The 25,093-nt window shown below is 40.3% G+C and overlaps 2 protein-coding genes across 3 annotated transcripts in view; both read right to left on the bottom strand.

Annotated features, from left to right (window-relative positions):
- The window catches only part of slc8a3 (solute carrier family 8 member 3), a 140,376-nt gene extending 133,940 nt beyond the window's left edge, over positions 1-6,436 (bottom strand). Inside the window, exon 1 of one of the 2 annotated variants that reach the window (XM_005934004.3) lies at positions 5,680-6,436. The gene's annotated coding sequence lies outside the window, so the exon portion shown is untranslated. The remainder of the gene's footprint in view (positions 1-5,679) is intronic. The other variant, XM_005934005.3, reaches the window with a different exon arrangement.
- A 12,990-nt stretch (positions 6,437-19,426) lies between these two features.
- Positions 19,427-24,322, bottom strand: LOC102300432 (cytochrome c oxidase assembly protein COX16 homolog, mitochondrial). The gene is made up of 4 exons (XM_005933997.3): positions 24,160-24,322; positions 22,851-22,928; positions 20,832-20,900; positions 19,427-20,263 (listed from the first exon to the last, which is right to left on the bottom strand). Exons 1-4 carry the CDS (start codon positions 24,217-24,219, stop codon positions 20,150-20,152), a joined length of 321 nt encoding a protein of 106 aa, XP_005934059.1. The 5' UTR covers positions 24,220-24,322; the 3' UTR covers positions 19,427-20,149.
- Positions 24,323-25,093: the final 771 nt, after the last annotated feature.

The following is a 25,093-nucleotide window of genomic DNA, read 5'->3' as shown; positions in this document are numbered from 1 at the left end:
TTGATTACCTCTGGGGCCACCCTGCACTAAAAGGTGTACAATACAAACCCATGGCACTTTCAAGCACTCTCGGGGAAAAAAAAAAAGAGATCCATTAAAGGACATATTTTATGCAATGTAATGCACCTTTCTTATTTGATTTAGCTCATTCAATCTGAAAGGCTCTTACAATAACACCAACTACTTGAACTCCCAGGTGATGTTTTTGGATATGATATCATCCGGGTGGACCGCTGGCTAATTTGGAAAGCTGAAAAAACTTTTATTGGAGGTGTGCATAGCAAACAGTTGGTGGCATATTTTAAAAAGTACACCAATTCAAAAGCCAAATATTGGATAGGACAATGATAACCCACACCTTCTGTGAAATCTGCAAGAAACCGGGAAAATCTCTGTCAAGGTCTTGTGTGCAAGCGTTGATAAGATCAATTCATCTATTCTGGAATAAATTATCCTTAATATCTCTAATTTAATGGTTCACAGGCATAAATAATTGCATCACTTGCAATACTATAATGTCTTTTTGAGAGATCATAACCTCAATAACATCCACAGAGATGAGTCTTTTTAGAGGTGATACAGAGGCGATCTCAGCTCGATATAACAATCCTCTGATGTTAATGTTAAAAAAAAAAGACGTTGATTGCAGCACAGCACACTGATCTGGAGGACAGAAAATGGGATGACAGCAAACGGCAGCAGAAGCTGGAGACAAGGAACTTAAATTTAACTGAATCAGCAGCACCATTTATATGGATTGGAGCCAGCTATGCAATCCCTGTGAGAACCAACAGCGCCGAGCACAAACAAAACCAACAGGAGAATAATTGAGTGACAAAGTTATAACTTAGCGAGAGAAAATTTGAATTTAAAAACTCAGGTTTTTGCCTTTGTTTGGACCTGGACACTGATGAGAGTAAACTTGGGGGGCAATTAAATAAAATATGTGTGCATTCCCCTTGTTAGTGCTATAAATCTCTAATAACACGTACTAACCATTTAATTTAAAAATGTGAAAATGGTCAAACTGACAAGCAGGTATTAAAGAGCTGCTGAAGCCACTGAGAAAGGCTTAAGGAGATGCTTCTTCCTGTTTTAAAATCAAGAGCAGTACTGCTGAGCTGCTAGCTTCTCCTTGTCTTTTTATTGCATGGTGACAAGCTGAGGTGGAGGGGTAAAAACTGCAATGAAGCACACAGGATTTAGGATTGCAGGGTCAGCCTCTCTGCATGATACATGTTGGGAATGGCAATAATTAATTCACACTGCTGTTTCCATAAAGAAATAAAAGCTGATTTGAATGAACAGTTATACCAAAATTTTTTTAAAAGTTTTAAGTTTTATTCATTATGTCGCATTACCTCTACTTTTAATAACACTGTGCATGCTTTAGGAACAGGCACAGACAGGCCAGGTGAGTTTCACAGCTGTTGTAATGCATGCACGGTGTGCTTTTGCGCTGCTAAAGTAGTCAAAGCTTCCCCTGATAAAGATGTCAAATTCAAAATCTCTCTGATCAGACCATATTTAACCTTTTATTTAACCTGCCACCATAAATGAGACACAGCGGAAGCATTTTTGGAAAATGTTTATGCATGTTTTTCTCTTTCAGTGAAAGAGTTTTAACTTGTATTTGTGATGCAGTGATGAACTGTGTTCATTGGCGCTGCTTTTTGGTGATTTCCACAGCAGAACGTTGGCTGTTTTTAAAGACGCGCCATCTGAAATCCCAAAAATCAAGTCCACTTTGTTTTGCAATAGAAATTTTTAAGGATTCTGTGAGTTTTGTTAAATTAAATGATTCTGTACTTGTTAAACTGTCATTCTTTGTCAAATACCACACAGCCTGGCTGCTGCTATACCCTGCCCTGCTATTAGACCCCTTTGCAAATGTAAATTCAAACCTTACAAAGACAACTTGTTTCAGATTCCCAAAACAGTTTTTAGCCTTTTAGATGTCACCAGATTTCCTGTTTTTTTTAAATGATTTTATATTAAACTTTAATTAAATTCCCGAAAAGTCCTTTCCATTTGGCTATGCAGTCTTTCACAGAGAGATGAAGCCCACTCATCTTTACCTCTTAAACGCTCAGGCTCTCTGGGATGATTTTTATACCTTGTCTTGTTACCTATTAACCTGCTTTGTTGTGAAATGTTCCACCAGGTCTGACAGTCTTTTGTTGCACTTCTGCAATCTATTTTTTTTTAAATGTGCTGCTTGCTCAAATTTGCCCTAAGCACATATTTTTTTTAAAAGAAATAACGATAGAGTTTCAGCATTTGATACTCCGTCTTTGTGTTATTTTCAGTTAACAGACTTTAAATGATTTGAAATCTGCACACTGTTTTTGCTGTGTATCATCTTCTATTGTGTCAACTCAAAACAGGTCATGAATTTAAAAAGTACATTGCCTGTCCAACTTATTACTATAATAACTCCTGTGGGAAATATATTATCTGCTAAATGCTGCATTATATATCATCGCTGTTTATCTCCAGTGTTGTGCTGAACAGGTAGAGCGCAGCTGGTTCTCTGAGCTTTTTCACTCAAATCAGCTGAAAATTACACTGCAAGAGCTGTGCAGATTACACCGCTCTTATGGGGTAATTTTCAACACTTTCAAAACGATAAAACCAGATCACGACCAACAAAAAAGGGGTAAAACGCTGGTGTGATGATTAGCACTGTCGCCTCACAGCAAGAAGGTCCTTGCCTTTCTGTGTGGAGTTTGAATGTTCTGGCCAGGCCTGTCTGGGTTCTCACTGGGTACTCTGGCTTCTTTGCAAGGCCAGAGGTTAACTGGTGATTCTAAATTGGCCGTGGTTATGAGTGTGAATGGTTGTTGGCCCCACGACAAATTGTCGACCTGTCCAGGGTGTACCCGACCTCTCAGCTTGTGACAGCTGGTGTGAGTCTCCAGCCCCACTATGACCTTGAATTGGATAAGCAGAAGAAGACAGATGGATGGACCAAAGCAAGAACAGACGGGCCCTGCAGAGTTAACTGATAATTTGCTGTTGATTTATTGCTACAAATGACGCCTTTCATTCATTGCAGTTAATATAAAATTATTGATTCTAGCTGCTTCCAATGAGCTGTGATCCCCTATGATTTTAACACTTTGCTGTCATTTCCTGCAGCTTTAATTGAGGCAGCGGCACTCTTGTGCCTCCAAGTGTAATGTGTTTGGAAGGGGAGTGATGAAAAACACTCAAATGTGTTCAGTCACTCTGCCTTGGATAAACAGAGGTAAAACAAAATGGCAAACAAGCCAAATACCCACGAATCCAAGAGCAAACTACCAGGCTGACAGAGAGGTTTTAAAGATATAATGCCATACAGTGACACTGGACACAGAGAGTCAATTGCTTGGTAACTGCCTCCTGTCTTATCCCATTAGACTTATAAATTTCACAAGCTGAATAAAATCATGCTCGGAAGAAATATTTTAGCTGTAAACCATAGTCGTGCTCATTTTCATGCCTCCCAAAAGACAAATAATAAACACTTGTACTTTTCTAAGCTGTAGATTTTGCCGTTTTAAGGGCACAGCCATTCCTTATGCATGTAAAAATTCCTTCCTCGCATTTGCAGCCCTAAAAGCGAGGAGCTGATTGATTGACTCACTGACTGACTAACCGAAGACACAAAAGTACATAATCTTAAGGAATAAAGTAAAGTTCATTACAGTAATTACATTAAGCACTCAGAGAGACTGTTCAGGTGTATGACCCCGCGAGGATTTTGTTTTTGAAATATTGATTTTCTATCTTCACACAAATTGCATTCGGGGGCTGTTAGGCAGTGGAGATTTAACCATCCCATTACTCTACGTGCATCACCATTAGAACCGTGACCCCTAAATTAGGAGCTACACAGAACAATTTGCATACTAATTACTGTTTTAAGGATTGTATTTTGCATTGTGAATGCAGGGGCATTTAATCGAGGCCGTTCAGCAACTCCCGGAAATGTGCTAAAAATGAACAGATAAGACCAAGTTATTAACATATGCTGGACATTAGCATAGGAACCACATCACAAGTGACATTTCTAAATTAAGGCTAAAGATCAGATTTGACGTTTTCCAATTAAATCCAACAGTGACCTCTTCAACCACAAACAGTTAAGTGTGAAAACATTTCAACTCCATTCACACAACTTTGAAACACTTTTTACTTCAAGAAAATGAAGTTCAAGTGATATTCTGAATATGCAGAGTTCTTTGTGTATGTATCTAATTTAACTTGATGGTGAAAAATCCAAACGTCTGATCTACATATGCCAAGCACATTTAATAGACGAGGCACTAATCTAGATAATTAACAACAAATATTGAGTCATACTATTGTTGCTACTGCAGATTAAATGCAAACAGATTGTTGGCTTCATTTTGAGGAGATTTTAAGCTGAAGCCTACAGGCCTGAAAACCAAACAGAGACTACTATCAAAGGACAACAACAGCATAGCATAAAACTGATTTCATTTTGCTAAGATTAGGCAGTCCTGTCAACTTTTAGCAACAACCTTTGGCAAAAGTTGTCTAAAACATGAACTGAAAGTGTTACAGATATTTATTATCAATGGGGAGCCTCCAGTTAATCAGCACACAGGCCAGTGTTGCACAAAATCATCATTTCAGTGTTTTTTGTTCTTCTTGTTAAAGCTTCTAAAAATGTCAATTTGTTGTTTTCCTTAAATTGAACAGAATATATTTGTTAGTTTTATTTTGAGCTTTTTCTTAGATGTCAAATCCGTTTTTTAGTAAACAATTTGTGGATTATAAAACAGTTTTTGAAAAGTATCCAAGTATACCATGCGGGGTTTAACAGAGAAATGCACATTTTCTTATCATGTGCATCATATAGTAATCACTGTGCACCCCCTTCTATATGTCCTGACAGATGCAGATAGCATTATGGACGAGACAGTTGCTCTTTCTCTATTTTGGGAAGAGGGGTCTTGTTTAAGGAGGCTATCGGAGATCCGTGAAACATGGACTCAGCAGACAGGGAGCCGCAGCTGTTGCTGATTAATCATCAGAAGGCCGTTTCGCTCTCCGTACCAGTGTCAGTACTACCTGAGGGGGGAATCCCTGCTGGAGAGACTATAGGCCCGCAGTTTAACTTATAGTGTGCATGCAGGCCTGGGCTGCACATGTCTAGGAGACATTCGTCTTCAGATAGTAACTCCCAATTGAGACACAGCGTACAGGAGAATCCGGGATATAAACGTAAACATAAAAGCACATACGTGAAACTGGAAGTCCAGGTGTTCAGCCAATCACCAGCAATGATGAGCTCGGCAAGCTGTAACAACCGGTATCCTTCAGTTGCGTTGCCAGACGCCAATTATTTTAATGGCACACCCATTAGAGTGTATCACGAATCCATTTCAGTCCGTTGCAATGGATCATATCTGCACAATCACGAGGAGCAGTGTGAGCGGACAGACAGGTTAAAGCCTGGGCAGAATGAAGCGCTCCGGAGTGACAGACCGCATCCAGCTATCGCCTGTTTTTGCATCTTAAAACGCATGTAATGTGATTCGTGTTCAGCAGCATATTATATTTAAAATTCTGTCTTTGTGCCATACCAAGTTGCCCTCCATGTCACGAAGACTAGGTTCTATAGACATACCTGCGAGTTTGAATCATGCCTTATTCATTGTAACCTACCTGGATTTGTATTCCGGGGAGTTTAGCGACTGCGAAATAGCTCCTGTCCGCCCCCTTTATTATTGTTTTACCGCGCAGATCAGCCTGCCAACAGTCTCAAAATAACCTCGCTGTTTGGATTTCTTTAGTCTAACGTGCTCCTCGGACCAAAATCCCCCAGTGATGCCGCTGTCTCGGTCTCCAGCCTGCTCGAGATTGGCGATTGGATCAAACTGGCCAGAGGTGATCGCCTTTGGTCTTCTCCTGCCTTAGCGCCCTCCTGCCCAGATCCTCCCCGTCTGACGGATTGACCGGGTCGCAAAGCTGTCAGTGACAAGGGAGGAGGAGGAGGGGGGTGGTCAGTATTTTAAGGTTGCAGCCTTGGTGGAGATGGATCCTCTTAGCCTGTCCGCACGGCTCTCCCTCCTCCTGCAAGCCGTGAATCAGCGCTCTCCTCCTCCTCCTCTCTCGGCTGCGATAGCGCAAGAAATCTGTGATGTGGCTGTTAGAGACACTGGCGTAAAGCTCCCCGCCTGCTGTCTTCGCTACAGATGTGACATCGTGTGTTCATGGAAAGCTCAGCTGTGCATCCAGCTCTCTGAGTTGCCAGGGTTCTCTGCTGGACTTGGCGCACCATCGGAATGACCGCGGTGTGTCTCCTGTGCGCTCCCCTCAAAGTCAGTTTCTGCAGCTTGCAGTAAAAGCTGGAGATGAGCGTGCCGTCCTCGCGTGAGTAATATTTAAAAAATTTGTATAGTTATCAATATTAGAACCACTCTCACGCGACGATGGTGTGAAATGGTTGCGCCCTACAGCCCTCCGCCCCCCATTTCTAAAAGTCACACAGACCGACTCTGTTAGGCGCGCAACTACGTCACCATCAGCTGAGAGAAGAAACCTGCAACACAAACCGTGAATCTCTTCCAGACCCACAGTCCGCTGCTGCTAAGAATGAGAGGAAGGGGATAATCGAGAGGTAGGAGATCAAAGGTTTTGACACAAAAACTGATTGCTGTTTTTTCCTGTTTGTTTTTCTTTTTATTTTGTAGTTCTTTAGATCATTTGTTAACTCTAGCAAATACAATATGCCACAGAAGCGAGATGAAAATTACTCTGGCTGGCCAATTCCCACAGATACTAATCATTATTATTATTATTATTATTTGTTATTCCCACAGAAATAACGCGCGGATACGCTGGATACGCGTATATGATACGATGGACTAATCTTAACAATTTCTTTCCATCTTATGAGCATTATTATATAACCTACAATGGCTGTAGGCATGCACTTAAAGAGCCAACTTAAAATACCAGCAAACATTAAAGGCCCAACACATCAGCACACGTGTTTTACTCACACAAACACGGACTCTTAACTTACTTTGTTATGTCATGATGGCTGATCTCAAAGACGAAGTTATCAGCCAATGCTTCCCAGCTTGGTTAGTAGAAGCTACAGCTGAATCCAAGCAGGGCAAGTGACAAAAATGGCAGTTCCCCTAGGTGCCACTAGAGGCTGCCTGCAAAAGGGAGTCAATCCTCCTGGATTATCATGTTAAAAATGGCTACCTCTACATCATTCACAAAAGTTGTGGGGTGAGGGGAATTAGTTTTATAACTCTTCCACCAGAAGGACTGAGTCAGTCAGATGTCTGTGTTGAGTGACAGGTGTCCTTACCAGGCAGTTAGAACCATTCGTTAGAGCCATGGCAGCAAGAACGGCAATAGAAGTGTTTTCTATAACTAGGGTTGCCAACCGTCCCTTAAAAAACGGAATCGTCCCGTATTTCGAAACAAAAGTACACGTCCCGTATTGAGCTAATAAGGGACGCACTTTGTCCCGGAATACAGTGAGAATCAAAAGTAGTCTATAAATGTTAATGGAATTAACGCTTTGTTTGAAAACATAATTCCCAGCCCCTCTCCTGCTTTGTGACCAATGAGCTGACAGCACACTTATGACAATTCAGATTACCGCTCATTTCATTGGTCGAGGAAAGGTCGCTTACGGAGAAAATACCGGAAGACAACAGATGACCACAACAAGAAGCATGGCCAACAGGGAAACAAACGCCGACACTGCGGTGCAAGTCTCGGACGACAGTACACCTAAAGCTGGGCAGACACTGTGAGATTTTCAAACTGCACGATTGACTCGCAGGGGTTAGAAGTTGGTAGGTCACGATGCAGGGTCTCACACTATACCGCCCGATGCTCTGATGCGACCTGAGTGCTCACACTGTGCGTCCATAAAATGAAGGTTATAACAGAAAATCTGTCGCGCTCTCTCTCTCCGTCTTACACTCACACAGACACACACACCACCACCATTAACTTTGCTAAATTGCTAATGAAAAACACTGATCAGGCAGCTGTGATTGAGCAGCGATGTAAATCCAACTATTTTCACGGTTGTTGTGGTCGTGATAATTTTGTGATGCCACATCGAAAAGGCTCGGGTGAGCTTTCCAAAGTTCTACAAGTTGTGCCTCCATCGCTTGTGTCCAGATCACACGTTGCACAGCTGTGCTGCTCCATCTTCTTCACCGACGTTTACGTGTTTGCGCGTGAGCAGTGTAAGCGGCTCACGAGCGATTGATGATCGGGAGCTGGTCGTGAGGTGTTAATCGCTTCTCGTTACCCCACGACAGATTGACAGACCACGTGACTTTCGCGCATTGCATGCCGGGAACTCGTGGCAAAACAATCCAAGTACCGCATCAAATGCAAGCATTTGCAGCACCGCAAAACGTTCATTCTTCGGTTCCAATAAATACTTGCTTTTTCTTTGCCCCCCAAAAAGGTATGTACAAAACGAAGGAGAACAATGCCGGTCCGTACAAAGACAGACTTAATGAACAGTCAAAGAAAAGATACGAGGAAAAAAATCAAACCAGTGAAAGGGTTAGACCCTTACGAGCACACAGAGTGGACAAAATACGTTTGCGTGCTGCCCAACTTTCACCACGCTCATATTTATAATGATATGGTTCTTGGAGTGAGTGCATACACTCGTGAAGTTTAGTAACTTCAGGTCACTGCAACAAGCCCAGGTACAGTTTACCGACAGATGGGTACAGGACCTTGAAATGCACCGTGTAGAAAGTAAAGACCATCGTACATATCATAAGTTTACCAGTCTCACAAATCGTCTTCATAAATACACATTCGTTAACCGTTTATTAATAGGACCTTTGAGCTCAATGGTAATTAATTAGTAGTGGAAATAATTTCTGGTCATCACAGAAATGTAGCAGTGACAATAATATTGTATGCTGTAATCGTACTGGGCAATTAGTGATACAAAACAACTGTTTTATCCTGTGAATAAAAGTATATGTTTTTGTCAATGTACCATGGTAATAACAGAAGCGAAACGCAATATTGTGTCAGGACAATTCACTATTTATGCACAATAAACAAAGGAGCATAGCGCGACAATTTCTGTTCAGCGCCAGACTTGCTTGTAACCTATATCACCAATTATGTTAAGAAAAATGACGCATTAACTACAACAGCAGACTGACCTTCGTGTAAATGCTTGGAGCAGACTAACCTGTGAGCTGGAGTGTTCTGGGACGTTATATTTGATCTTTGAATGGCTGCAATCCAGTCGCGTCTTTGTTACTTCGGAAACATGGCTTGAACAATTTCTCTTCAACGACGTAATCCGATAACAACCGATCTCTTTACCCGTCGGCTTCCCGTGGCTGTCATGCGACCGGCTATTGCAGTTAATAATACAACAGCTTCTTGACATTTTTGTGTTTCTTTTTATCGCTGTAACTGATTTCAATTGAAAGCCTGCGTGCGCTAGTACCTCTTGCCACGAGTTCCCAGAATCCTTTGCGGTTTTACCCCTGAATGACGTCACATTTTCAATCTCTATACTACACGATGCAGGCCAAAATCGGGCCGATCACCAAATCGGTCGCACGACTCAAAAATCGGCACAAAATGGGCCGAAAATCGCACAGTGTAAGCCCAGCATTAGAGCAGCAATGTTTGTTGCTCAGAGAAAGAAAAAAAAAGGCTGCAAAAGTACAGGGAGGAATGGGAAAAGGGAAACACCTGGCTGGGAAAGTGCACGATAACACCTATAAAGCGCACTGCACTGTGTGCCGGCGCACTTTTTCCATAGGCATGCTTCTAGTGGTGGGCACATGAAGAACATGAGGGGCGTGAAAGCTCGGGGAACCCTTAACCAATTTCTTGTCCACCAGGCCACGGCAGAAGCAGATATGGTATGTAAACACTGGTTTGTTTTTTTTAAACCCTCTGGTTAAGGTTAATATGGGCATGTGCAGTGAATATCAGCGCTATGTGGCCAGAAGTGTGATAATATAATTTATTTTGTGTAATAAACAACTGCAAGGATAGATGATTACAACAAATAGATGACTAATACATAAAAGTAATACATAGATGAATAATGATGATGAGTTAAGATGCGTAATCATGGGAACAAGCGGGTTTACAAACAGGAGCAGCTGATTAGCATTAGAAAAGCTGAAATAATACCTCAGCTGAAGCCAATTGTACTAAATGCACTAAATGTGCACTGTTACAAGAATATTTTTGTTCTATTGTTTTCTATTAATTTATATAATTTTAAGTTAAGCAGGACAGAGTTCTTTTAAAGAAAGATTTACTTATATTCTCAAAAGTTAAGCATGACAGGCTTCTGTTTAAGAAAGAGACCTGTTTTACTGTGTTAATGTTGTCATTTTGAGCTAAAAATAAATGGCTAAATGATCATTTGTTTCCCATATGGTCATATCACAAAGAATATGCATCTGCTTAAATCAAATTCAAGTCAAATGGTTAAAAAATAATTTCACACACAAAAAAAGAGCTACCACACTGGGAAGGGTGAAGACAACTGGGTTGCCCGGCCCTGGCCACGAGGTGTCCCTTATTTATTTTTCAGGGAGTTGGCAACCCTATCTATAACTGACACAGACTCTTTCATACTGCTGTGGAGGAATTTTGGCCCACTATCATTATTATTATTATTATTACTATTAAATAACAATTATTGCATAATTGTTTTAAATCAGCCACACTGGAGGGCCTCTCTAGTATTACAGGCTTTTTAAGGTCATTCCAAAGCATCTCAATATGATATATTCCAGACTTTGACCAGGCCACTTCAAAACCTTCATTCTGTTGTTTTGGAGTCACTCAGAGGTGGACTTGGAGTGGTGGACATCAATCCATCTTCTACCAACTATCTAAGTCCGGGTCGTGGAGGCAGCAGTTTACGCAGAGACGTCAAGACCTCCTTCTTCCTGACCACCTCCTCGAGCTCCCTTAGTACAGTTAATTATGATTTGTGAAATAATGACATTAAAATTTGCTCCAAAAGTAACCAACAACTTAATCTCTGTCAAGAGGTCCAATTCAGTGACTCAGTTTAGCAGCCATCTGTTGCCTAAAGACACCTGTGTTCGAAGTGGCAAATATTCATTAACACAAATAAAATGTGTGAGATTTAAAATACAATACTTTTTTGAAGCTGTCTGCTGTCTTCTTAATTCTTGTGGGCGTTTTTAGCATGGGTATCTATAAAAAACAAGCCTCAAGTGGCCATTGGATGAACTGCATGTTCAGTGACGACATGGTGCTTCTTGTTGTTATTTATTATGTTTCATATCAGGCGACAGAAGCTTTTTCATAAGAGTCTTTGTTGGACGTTTATAATACAGAAGTCCCTGAAAAATAAGCAATAAATTGATGGCGCCACAATCTGTCGTTCCTGCTAGTTAAACCCACATTTGATGCATTATATTGTCATCAGGCAGCGGTACAATCAATCACACAACAAGAACACTTGCAAGTTGTCAACATACAAATTATATCCAGGTGGCTGTGGCTCAGGAGGCAGAGCAGGTCATTGACTAAGCAGAAAGCACTTTGAGTGCTCAGTAAGAGTAGAAAATAGTATAATATAATTACTATTCCATTTCCATTTACCACCCTAATTAGTATCAGCATTAGGGATAAAGGCTGCCTTTAGAGGTGTAACATTAGAATAGGATATATTCTATTAATGATCCTGAGAAAATCAGATGGAGTACATGAAAACATACTGAATGTGTCAGGGCACAAAAGGTGTAATTTAACTATAAGTAACAAAACAACAGGGCAAAAAAAGCTTTTATATCATGTTTGTACTTACATTTATAAACACATGCATCCAATATATCAAATCACCAAGGAATTAGAAAAATTAAAACATATAACATCAAAAATGAGTACTAATACGTATAATTCTTTCATAAAAGGAAACCCATTCAAGTTATTTGAATATGGTTACCATCGACAAGGGATCACTTGGTGGTCCTGCTGAACACATTCTCAATGATCTCTCATCAGCTCTTCTGTGTTGTTGTGCCCATTGTTTAGTTGCATTGCACAACCCGATGATCTCTATCTCCAGTTATATGCATTACTAGTCAATAAGAGCTTCGCTGGGCACACAGTCCTTGATGCAGCACAATCACCCTGCTGACGAGACAGACGAAGCCCCAGAGACGGGAGCAAAGCAGGAGGATGTTGACACCACCACCACCTCTAATTATAGCATCATACAGGCCTGAGGCACTGTGAGGGAGGGGGAAAAATCCTTAAACTCCCAGAGCAAACCAAACTGTATGTAAAATTAATTCCGGTATTTAAGTCTTTTAAAATAATTAGCAGTTAATCAATAATGAATAATTATTCCCCTGTCTAGAAACAACACGGATAGACTCTTACTGCAGCATGCAGAGTCCCTCTCTGTTGGGACGGAGCCTGTATGCAAAGCAGGAAAAATCAATTGGATCCGATTTTAATTACATAGTCCGGCACTGTGGTACAGAATCTCATTAGCCTCTTCAGATTTCCATGCTTGTTGAATTCAAGTCTGAGATTCAAAAACAATCACTCCCCAAATGGACAGACTGTGTTTTTGTGTGCGTGCGTCTGTGTGTGAGGAGTGCGGCGGTAAAGAGGGGGAGGGGTGCTATGATGAGCCAATCTGTCCAGGTAGTCCAAACCACTAGCACTCCCCCATCCTCCACTCCTCTACATGCAATGCTGTAATTAGTATGGAGACTACAGTTGGATTTTTAATGAAGTTTTCTTATCTGCAGGAAAAAGGGTGGAGGCTGAGAATACACTGGACATACTGGTGGTGCTTAAGTGTACCTGCACCCAGCATGCATCACATGATTGGAATTCAATGCCTGCTCTTGCCCCTCTCATCAAAGTCCTCAATGCATTTAGTGATGATTAATGGATTATACACCAGGCCTGCTTGTGCTACCCACTGAGAGGAGCAGCACTTACAAGGGGGAGGGTGGCTTGATGGTCTTAGCTCTGAAAACTGACTGCTGACATAGATTCTCAGAATAAGGCAACTTTTCTCCAGCTCCTCCTTGCTAATTTCTCTCTTCACTGTTTTACCACAAGAAGCTTGACAACGGCATGCCACACCACGCAGGAGCACCAGCAGCAGTGGGGAATAAAACAGCATAGCAGGAGAGAATAGTGCTGCACCTGCATTTTCTGATTCGTAATTTCACTCTCTCTCTCTGTGCTGCACTCGGCACTTGCTGATAATTTGTAGGATTGAGATGCAACAACTTTGCCCACCCAGGCAAAGGCACTGTGGGAGCGGCCAGAGAGAGAAACAGGAGGGAGCGGTCATCGGGAAAGTTAACATCAACATCACCCCCTAGGCGATGTCCACTTACAATAGGTGGTAATGAACGGTGAACCTGTGAAACAAGAAAGTTAGAGAGTCACCTTGCATCAGGATCGCAGGGATGGCAGTCACTCTGAAGACTTAAAAGATGCATGGAGTGTGATTTAAATCAAAATATGGCTAGGCTGAAGGGTCATTTGGTTTTCACTGCTTAGCTAAATGGCTGTCTGGCATTATACATTAGTTTTAGTGTTATCTACCATGTAGACATTTGATTGTAGCATTTGTAATGTCATGAGAAACCTGTGACCACATCTGGTAGCCCCTTCTATCCTTGAGATGAGCTGACACACACTACCACCACCCAGGATGCATCAGAAGTAGATCTATCATCTAATTCTGAAGAAGTCCAATCAAGGACTGGTCGTCTTCTACCGTGAGTTTTTTCTATCCAGGCATGCTTTTACTGCGTTGGCAGTTTGTTTGGGATCATTCCCCATGAAAAAATTAGGTCAGTTGACAGTTAGTTCATTTCAGATAGTATTGCATAGTGGATTAAAATCTGATTGTACTGTTCTGTGTTCATAATTCCATCAATTTTGACCTCCTTCGTGCATGACGATGACTTGAACAAAAAATTTAGAATTTGGATTCATCACTCCATAAGACCTGCTGTCTGAGATTTTCAGTCAAGTTCTTGTGTAATTTGGCACACCTCAGCTTTTTCTCCACACTTGGTTTCTTGAGAGCTACCACCATCCACTGAGACCTCTGAGGTCCAGGATTCAGATGAGGCTTCGGTGAACAGTAGATGGATCAACCAATGGGGAAGATCAACCTCTCCTATGTCATTTGTCAGTTTTGTTTGATAGTTTTGTTTTTCTTAAGGACGTGACTTTAAGACATAGTTCATCTGCTGTAGATAATTTTTAGGCCTGGCACTTTTTCTTTGTCCTTCTAGTTCCCTGGACCCTGCTGAGATATGCCGAGTTTTCACCTAATAGCTGTCTGGGACAAAACAAAATACTATTTTATGCCCAGCAAAGTGTTATCTTTGGCATTTCTCATATATTCAGCTCAAGAAATGGGAACAAATCACACCATAGGGCGACCAGCATTTTTATTCCGCATCTATGCTTACAAATAACAGTAGATTGCTGTACAAAACGTGCTGCAAGAATTTGCTCAAATGTTTGAATATGTTTGCCATATAAATATACTCACAATGTTGTAGTCCCAGAAGGAAAAATCCTAATATGGTAGAACAGCTCACACCTCCACTGCACTAGAAATCTTTTCTTCTTTTTGTGGCATCTAGCCAAACCCCATCACCTTTATCCCATCATCCAGACATACATGCTTTGGCTTGATTAGGTGGGGATGCACATAATCAAATTGAGAGGACGAGCTGGTTATTTTTTCTATAATGCAATAAAAGCTTTACCACTGTGCACCAATAAATCCTCTCCTCAAATAAAAACCTGACAGTCCATAAATTTGTACTGAGTGCAGATAGAGAGGAACCACTAAGCTTTCCCAAATATATGATAAATGCACTTTTACTTCAGTATTTGCTCACATAGTGTAGCCTGTCTATGAAGAGTGCCACCTCCGCAGCTGCAGCTATTGGAGCTGAGCATTCAGTGGTTCACTGGTCCGGAATATATTTGCAGGGGAAGATGGGTGAGTGAGGGATACCCGCACCGACTCCATTACATCAGAGGGACGGTGCACAGAAGACGAGTGTAGGACACTGGACTCCACATTCATCTACTCGTCTCCCTTGTGCCTTATGGTGCTGAATGAAAGACAGAAGGACAGGATGGAGGGTGGAGCATCAAAAGTACGGGATGGCGATATGAAGGAAGACCGGATGAGACACAGATCAAGGCGGAGAGGTCAGTTCGACTGAGGGACTTAGCGTCACATCGCCCGGGCCCCTGTGCCCCACAGCCACATCTCCATGGCAACGTGTGGCCCCTGCCTCGGTCGCGGGGAGAGTGGAAGTGACGGCGGCGATCTGTGCGTGTTCCGTCTGGCTCATTATGTGGCGAATGAAGTGAAACAGCCAGGGGGTGCATTTGTTCTGCGTGGACTACCCCCTCAGCTGCCAAGCGTCTGTCTATTTATAGAAATGAAAGAAAAAGAGAGAAAGCGGGCCTAAATAAAATAAGCACAAGGGCCATTTCTCGACTCACTTTTCCTCCTCTCTTCCCCCTCCTCCAGGTAGTAAAAGTCTCTATTTTCTGCATCTCTCTGAGACTCAGAAGGGTAATGAAGGCTCTCCCTAACTAAAGACAGTTTTCATATTTGATAAAACTCTGTTATTTTCCTTTAATGTATAAAATTTAACAGATATAACATAGAAAATCCTGAAACTACAAACTGATACTGACTGAATGGAGTCTAATACCGGGCATCATCATGAAACAAAGTTTAAGTTTAAGTTTAATAATTGAGTTATTAACATTTTAACTGATAGATGACTGAATTTAGACAGAAAAATCAATGTTTCTTTAAAATATATAACTATATTGATATATTACAGAGAAAGCCTTGTATCTGTGATGATATGCACAAGTTATTCTTCCATGATGTTAATTATTTTGCCCCCAGCCAGGAAGAATATTCAAATCCTCAGTCAATTATAATACAGAGGACAATAGACAGTTAGCGAGTGACTACCCTACTAAAAAGGACATAGTACTTGTGGAAACCCCTCCTGCATGCCTAACTAAACTGGCCTTTTTGAAGTTATTGCAGAGAAAATGGTGCCGAAATCAAATGAGTGCAATACAGATGTGTGCAGTTCTTTGTTTGTTTTGCATGAACAAATTTCTGCAAATCTTAATGAATTGAAATAACAAGAGCAAAGCAAAATTCCTCCACATTGATGTGAGAGTGATAAAATCAAACAAAGTTATTACTGCAAGTTATTGCTGCTAAAAGTGGCTTGGCTTGACTTGGCTTTTTTTTTAAACTAAATAACAACATTCTGTAATATGTGTTGTTGTTTATAATATTGAGATATTAACACCTGGTGAGAACTAGATATTTTTTTATTATGTCCAGATATGTCAAATCTGGACATAGTGGGCATACGTTCTTTTTTTTTTTTTAACCATGCCTGTACATCGAGTTCTCTAAAAAGCAAATTCATCAAAAATCTGAACGTCAGTCTCTGTGACTTAAAGATTTCAAACTTTCTGCTTGTTGCAGCTTTAAAATAGCAGCATTGATGCTAACGTCAAAGATCACATTAAATACAGTTCCTGGAAAGAATCAATTCTCCAGTGTTTACTTTGTGTCATCAAAGTGACACAGTATTTCTTTTTAATTTTCTGGTGATGATTTTTAATCAAACTACCATTCCCTATATAAGTGACAGTCTGCTGGTTAAGCTGTCACTGATTAGCATTAAGTAACAAATATCAAAACGTTGCGATTTCAGTCTGGTGTGAGAATTCACCCGATGATGACAAATGAGATATTATATTCTGCATTTCTCTCACTGAAGTGAATAGTCATGTCTGCAATCCTTGTGAAAAATGTCTTCTCATGAGATAATACCAGTGGTAATTAATCATCATCTGGGGAATGTGTGAGTGAATCTGCGGAGAGGGAATTTTTCATTCATCAAGGGCCAAAAGGACTGTGAGCAGAACGCTTTTTCTGCAGCGTTTCCACATCAGAGTTGTGATGATTTGGCAGATTAAAAACCAGACTTGCAGGGCTGCTAATTAAAGGGGGAATCGACTGGTGGAGGGGCCCCAGAGCTGAATAGGGCCACTGGAAGATGCTCAAGATTATTTTGAGAGCCCCAGTTGTCACATTGCCCAGAATCTCAACCGACTCCACAATTCTTGTTTCTCAAACTTCATTAGTTCTCATCAAATAACATGGTAAATATTGAATTTCATTCCCCCCTTGTTTAGCCTTGTCCACTTAATATTTAATTGCATTTTCTTGCATTCTCTAATAAAAAATTGATGTGCATGTGAATGGGCGTATGTTTTTCAAATATGGGCTCCATCTCATAACACATCTTGGCAGCTCACTTACGATAGCAAGCCCTTCCAGGCTGACCTATTTTGGCCTCTGATGACTACACCCCCGCTATATCTCCTCATCGTAGAACTGTAGAGCTGTAACATGTCTTTTGCTTCAGCGCTCTTAAGTCTTCTTCACGTGACTCACTTGAAGTAGGCTCTGTGGAAAAGCTGCGAGGCTGTAGAGCCGTACACAATTAACAAGGTTACACGGTTCACCAAACACTGAGCTAAATAACTTCCATATAATGTACAGTGAAGTAGGACAGTGTGGAGGAAATAAAGAAACGGCTAAATGAGTGGGATGTTTAGCTGAAAGCAAAGCCACCTCACCTAATTTCACACATCATTTTGTTTTCTAGAGATTTCCTTGCTAGCAAGAGAAGGGCCCACTTTCCTAGACATGTGTTACACTTCGTCCAAGAATCTTGTTTCTTTTTGTCTCTTTTTTTTTTGTTTTTTTTCCAGGACATGGTGCAATCTGTGTTTAGGAGACCGACGCCAAAAGTCTGCAGTGATGAAAGGACATCTGTGAGGAAGCTAACTGCTAATACTATCATGCTGTGATCCATTTGTTACCATGTTAATATCAACCACGTTCATGCTGACAAATATTTATCATGTCCACGGAAAAATCTTGAGCTACCCCCATTTCTTTATATCTTTGCTTTCTAGGAGCCAGATTTTTAATTTTATATTTCGTTATTTTTGGAAAAAATGATCATGAGTAATAGTTTTCTAGGTTCTCTTAACGTCTTTCAAAGTTTTTCTTTGGACACTGGCTGCTTTTTCATGAATGTTTTAGGGTTTTTGGCTGCATTTCATCCAGTGATGTTGATGATCTTGTCAAAATTGATGGAACACTTTTCCACATCACGAAAAAACACACTGCCAGTTCCCTTTCTACCACAACTGTTTGATTTGTTTGTTAGTCTGATTGTAGTGCTTCTTTTACTTAGACTTTGAATGTGTCACTTTTTATTGTATCACATTTTCAAATGTTCCTGTTATTTAATAAAGAAAATAATATTTTTTTCCACCACCACCACAGCTAACCCCTCAGTATATTGAGGCCAAGCTTAATGAGCATCATCAAACTCAATATCTTTTCTGTCCCAAAGAAACAGCAGCATCCTCACTGTAGTTCTTATTTCTAGACAGTATTCATCTAATCAAAAACAGCCCTGGAGCCACCCGGTGGAGCATCCAGCACGAGTGTGTGATTCACCTCTAAGATTACAAATGCACCAACATGTGGCTATTCTAATTTTAGAAGCCTCTTCGCAAAACACCAGACATTTTTATCAACCCTCCGCCTGACGCAAGAGCTTTGATGTGATCCGCTAATCCTGTTATAAACACTTGATTACTCCGCTTTGTTATTCAGAGGTGTTTGGCGGATAACAGGCGATTGCTACTTCATGGCGCTTTGCCACACATTCAAACAGCCTATGACAAAACAGCACTCTGAGCAAGATGTATTTTTGTACAACCTGTGCATGGGAAAAATAACCCTCACATATGATCTGCTGTTTGTTTCCTGAGCCCAAGAACACTCTGTATTAAAACAGCTCAAAAGTCAGGAACGTAAAAAAGGGATTGCGGAAAATGTATCCCAAGACATTTTCATGCACCTGAAGAATATTCATTACATCTCATTTCACAGCTGAATGAGATGAGGCAGCACATGCATTATCTGTCACTCACCCACACATTACCTAAACGTACGAATCTAGGGCCATTGTTGCATACAGAAAATATCATGTTCTTTTGTTTTTAGGACCAAAAAAGCTAAAAGGTAATACTATTTCTATTATAAGCACAATAAATCCACTGCAGTGCAAAGTAATAACTGTCAGAAAAACAGATTACTGTCGAGAAGTATAAAGCCTGAGGAAAGGCTGGACTGTTCTCTTATTTATTCCTTTATGCTTCCAACTGGTAAATCAATGCAATACCATTGTAAACAAAGACCCACCACATCCACCGGCTTTTGTCAAAAACAAAATGAAAGTGAAGGCAACACTGTGGATAAACAACAATAATTTATTGAGTCATGTAAATCATACATGGATATACAATCCTTTCTTTGTGGAAGATGCAGCAGGACACAGATGGGCCACCTGCTGGCTGAGACAGGTGACACCTGATTTATATTTGTGCATTAAATTATAAGTATCAACTTTTTTTTTAATTATAACACCAGTTTTGCTTCTATGGCATAATAATAGTAGTAATGGACAGCTTGAGCCAATCACAATGCTGGTATTTTGGGTGTAAAAAAATGATGATAAAGTCATTGTCTATCAACTTCCCAGCAAATCAGAAAACACCGCTTGACTCTGCACCACCACGTATTCAGGTGTGAAGCCTACTCTGCTCCACGTGCTGAAAACAATGGAGACAGCATGTGTTTTATGACTGCATTATATCTATATAAATATATATTAATAATAATATTACTTAATATTGGACACCACATGAATTTATCTGTGAACGCAGAAATGGTCCTGATGATACATCAGTCTGACTAATAGCTGTGAACATGTTACAACCAGAAGAAACCATTATCGCCTATTAATGTATATTCCCCAAGTCTGAATTCCTGCACAAGCAAAGACAAAAGAGTCCAGGCCCTGAAGCTGCAGAGACTACCATAACTGAATCTCAGGTCTCTCCACAGTTCATTCTTGTAATGTTCCCGGTGTGTATTTGTGTGTGTGTCTGCTCAGCCTGATGTCCTCCAGTCTCAGTCTTTATTGCTCAGCTTCCTGCGCTGCTGCTCCTGGTACTCCCTGGAGTCCTCCCAGGGACGAGGGCCACGGATGTTCTTCCATTCGTCCAAATTCATCTCCTTTAGCTTCTGCAAAGCAAAAAACCCACAAGAGGCAGAGTTAAACTCCAAGATGCCTTGAATGAAAAAACAAACAAAAAAATATAAAAGAGGATCATCTGCCCTCATCTCATCCTATGCTAACATCCTCCTCTGTCACACAAACTCTCCTCTTGCCTTATTGAGCTCCATATTTAACATTTTTGTCTAATACATCCACCATCCTCAAACCATCTCAGCGTTGTCTCCAAGCCACTCAATCTGTGCTGTCCCTCCGATGTACTAATTTTCAATCTTGTCCACATCCAAATCTTCACTTTCTGCATCTCTTCCTTTGCCACACCTCCAGCTCCTGTCTTTTTGTCTGTGCCACTTTCTTCGAACCATACATCACAGCAGGTTTCACTATCTTGTCAATCTTTCCTGTAAATTAACCTGGTACTTAAAATTTTTAACAATGCACCAAAACTTCTGTCAGTGAGGCATTTTGACACTTAAAAGCATGATTTTTGCTCTCCCAGCTTTCTTGCAGACACACTACACAAGTCAGAGTCTTTGATCTATTCCACTGCTAGTCTCACAGCCTTGTTCCCCTTACCTCGTACTCTTCTTCCAGTATGACCGGCTGCCTCTGGATGTTCACTTTAGCCTCCAGTGAAGGATCCAACTGCAGGATGGGGGAAAAAAATGTTTACTTAGCTGTCACAGCGTCACAGAATTAAATTCCAACAGTAAGAAATAAAGAGGTTATGCAAAGGCTCCCCTTGCTTGAATGATTGATTTGTAGATAGTTTGTTAAGAGGAAATTAAAAGTACTAAAATGAGGTAAGAGAAGGTTTGTATAGTTGCAACTTGCAAATGAGGTCACCATTTCATTTCCCACAATGTTATTAAATATTATGTATTATGCTATTTAAAAGATGACATATGCAGAAGAGGTGAACTACTTTCCTTGTGACTATAAATAGAAGTAAGAAACACTCTACACTTTGTCTCACCGGTGTAGAACTCTCTAAACCCAGAGGGAGGATCCAATTTACCCTGTTTTACTGTACAAATTGTTCTCCTTGAATTGCCATCAACATTACCCAGTTCAGTTACATATACACACACATGCACACACACACACACACACACACACACACACATATAAGAAGGTTATCGGAGAGAGAGTTGAGTCCAGTCGAGTTATGAGGACTTTGGAATTCAAATTGATTTTGCCTGAGAATAGGGCTGAAATGAATCCCATTCCGAATCATTACTTTTAATGAGTTCTAATATTTCACAGCAATAATGCTGCAGTTACACAGCTGACTGATGAATTTCATAACACCATGATTGATTTACAATTAGACCTACATTACTACAGCCTATTAATAATATATAGAATATTCTAGAGCATTGACACCAGGGAATTAATTGCCTAAGTTAGTCAGGTACCTGCTGTGGAGGTGTTAGCAGCTGAAACTGGGTACAAACTGGGTATGCCAGAAATAAAGAAAGTTCACAAAAATCTGAACAGGGAATAAAAAAGGCATTCAGGTTCATCTCTGCCAACAGGCTAAATCAAATCATTGAAGGGAAGATGCAAATTGGATCACACAGTGACTTACTCTGAGTGGCTTCACTGACTTAAGTGAGCACTTATCTGCGAGAACAAAAGAATGAAACTGGCCAATAACAGGCAAGCTAAAAACAGTAAGAGTGGTTTTAATCATGAGCATACAACTTTTTAGATATGCCATGCATTAAATTATACATGCAAACACACACACAGCAGAGTTCAACATTTACTCCACAGTGTCAGAGAGAGAGGAACAAGATTCTCTTTGCTGCAGGCCCAATCAGAAGAGAGTGATACGTGTGGGGGCTGCTGCACAGGCACAGTGCCAGGGGCCCAATGCCCTCCTCCTCCTCCTCCACCATGATGATGATGATGATGATCATCATCATCATCATCATCAGTCTAGTGCTGCTTCACATGGACAGTAATAAGAAAAGAAGCCCCTGCTATCTGGCTCCCACCCAGGTATCACGCATCAACGTATGTCGAAATAAAATAACACAAAACTTGTGCTATTACTTCCCCTCACAGCCAGCTTATCAGACTGTAATGCCTTCTAATAAATGCCCAACCTTTTATCATTTTAATGAATTGGTTGTCATTTAATGTATTATTAGAGCTTGTTCTCCCAGCTTGCTCTTCTACCGACTCTACCGCTTGTCTGAAAAGATGGGTAGACTAACTATTCAATTCAGATGTCTTAAAACTTGACCACACTGTACTGATCTGTAACAATCCAGGAGTCTTAACAATGAGACAAAGTGTGTTTTGTTTTCACACCTTACACTTGGGAGGAAATCTGCTGCAATTACAGTTCCAACCACTGGGTGGAGAACTTGCACACTGTCTACTGTATTGTACAGAGAGAAATTATTTTACCCGCTAACTGTACACTTAATTACATTGTATAGGAAGGAGTCTTCCCACTTAACAGTTTATGTAACCATAAAGATCTGGGAGTTTAAATGTAACTGACAATTAACTGACTTTGAATAAACCTCGACCAAATCCTTTTTCTTCTTCTTAAAATACAAAAGGAATCAAACTACAAACCCTTTTTCTGATCTTCTGGGAATCATACCGGATTTGTGTGAACTCCCGCAAGCCAAAGGAACCACCAACTACCAGCAACTGAAATAAGAAATATAAGAGAATGGAACCATAAGCATTGTGGTTATCTACAGCACCGTGCAAAAGTCTGGAAGCACTCCACACTTTGTAATATTTTGCTAGGTAAATCAGTAAATAGCAGCAATCAATTTATTGAAATAAACACACATGTAAATACAGTATATAAAGCATAAAAAATGAAGCTGTTGCCGATCACGTGCTTTCTCATGGTGGATCAAATCTGATGGTAACTTTCTGTGTTCATAATTCCATCAGTTTTGAGAAGATCTCCAACACCACTGGCTGAACTGAAGTCCCAAACCATGACAGACCTCTACAATGTTTAACGGATTGTTGTACCTGTCTCCTGAGGTCCTCTGCACATATTGGTGACAGTTTGAACCAATAATTTGATAAGATTTCTATTCATTACTGCAACAGACCTGTTGTCACTGATTTTCAGGATGACTCCTGTTTCCCTTCCTTAAGAATTGCTTCCTGACAGCCAGTGACACCATTTATGATGAGGTGAACAGTAGATGGATCTGAAGGGTGAAATGCACCTGTGAGGTCATCTGTCATGTCCTTGACCGATTATTTCCCTTATTTCGTAAGGATGTGACTTACGAGGAAGGATAGGCAAAATATAAAGAATCCAGGAATGGTTCGAGACCTTTGCACAGTACTTTATGGTATAACTTAGGTATTTCTCGTTAAAGTGGATATAAATAAATAAGAAAATAAATGCTGCGGTCACTGTAGCTTTCAAGACTTTCAAAACAGAACAAGAATTGTTAACTATCTAAAACCTTAATGATTTAGTCCACTGTATGGGCCTGTATGCCTACCAGACGAACAAATACAGCTTCCTTCCTAGAACTGTCAACAAAACCAAGCACTACAACCTTCGACTCACATTTGTATACCTAACTATAGAAGCCTGGGATTCGGTTTGAAATACAGTTAAACAGTCACGATTAAAGATAAATGTCTTTACAGCAAAGAAAGGAAATGCCCAAAATGGGCTTTAACACCCAATTTAACTATAACTAAGACAAAACGAAAAAACAACTAATACTATTATGAAGTTCCAGATACAAGATCTTACTTCAATATTAGGAGTGAACTGGTTAAAGAAGTCATTTACACGCACCACGGTGGGGTCATGCATTCATAAAACAGCTAAGCTGCTAGCAAATATTAGCTCAAACTGCTTAGTCTCCGTAAATATCGTCGCATAAAAGTTACTTACAAGCATAGGGATTCCATATTTCACCGTTTTGTTTTTCTGCAGCAACTTTAAATTAAACATAACTCTCCTTCAGACTACAAGCCCATGTTACAGGTTCAAACAACAAACAGGTGACATCTGAGATGCATTTCCTGGAAAGGTCCCACACTCAAACTGGTCCGTATAGTTTTGAGGGCACGCTGAATTGTTCCGTTGACTGTTCGTATAAGGGAAATGAGTTTGTCACATTTTTTCTCGTTGGTTTAGATAAAAAATAAAATATCAGATCTTTACTCATGTCGCTCAACCAGGGGCTCTATAAATGTTCCCAGCAGGATATTTTGAGCACCAATCATTTTATATCCTGTGAATTTGTAGCATGAAACTTTTGTTGAAATATCTTTATAAAAATAAAAATAGATATCTTTCTCTATTATGCACCCTCTAATTTCTAACTAGGCAACCAGCCAAATTCTTTAAACAGATCAGCTGCAACAAATTTGAGACTGATGATGTTGACGATTACTACAGATGATCCAAATTCAATTAAATAATATAAAATGATTCACAGAAAGCTTTGGAGAGTAGTGGAAAGGGCTGCTGTCAGGTGTAACAAAACTGAGTTCTATCCAAAATATCCAAAGGTGATCTGAAGTAGTTTATATCCCACAAAACCAGATGAAAATTATTTTTTTAAAGATGCACCAACTGAAGTTTATTCTGCACTGAAATAGTTTCGATTAAGCAATTTACTGATAAAACGTTTTTTGTTTGATGATTGCTTACACAATAATGAAAAAACATCTCTGAGAATTTCACAAAGTGACCTTCAAATGTTTTCAGTTCAAATGTATTCAAATAATGGCAAATTACAGCTCTGTCACTGATGAAGTAAATGCGTGTATATGTGTGTATACTGTATCATAAGTGGACAGACATGGATGTAAACCACACC

Source organism: Haplochromis burtoni, unplaced genomic scaffold, assembly GCF_018398535.1.
Source record: "Haplochromis burtoni strain Fernald_Lab_line unplaced genomic scaffold, NCSU_Asbu1 Contig_176, whole genome shotgun sequence".
Taxonomy (NCBI): domain Eukaryota; kingdom Metazoa; phylum Chordata; class Actinopteri; order Cichliformes; family Cichlidae; genus Haplochromis; species Haplochromis burtoni.
The sequence above is the reverse complement of the archived record's forward strand: the minus strand, read 5'-3'. Positions and strand labels throughout refer to the sequence as shown.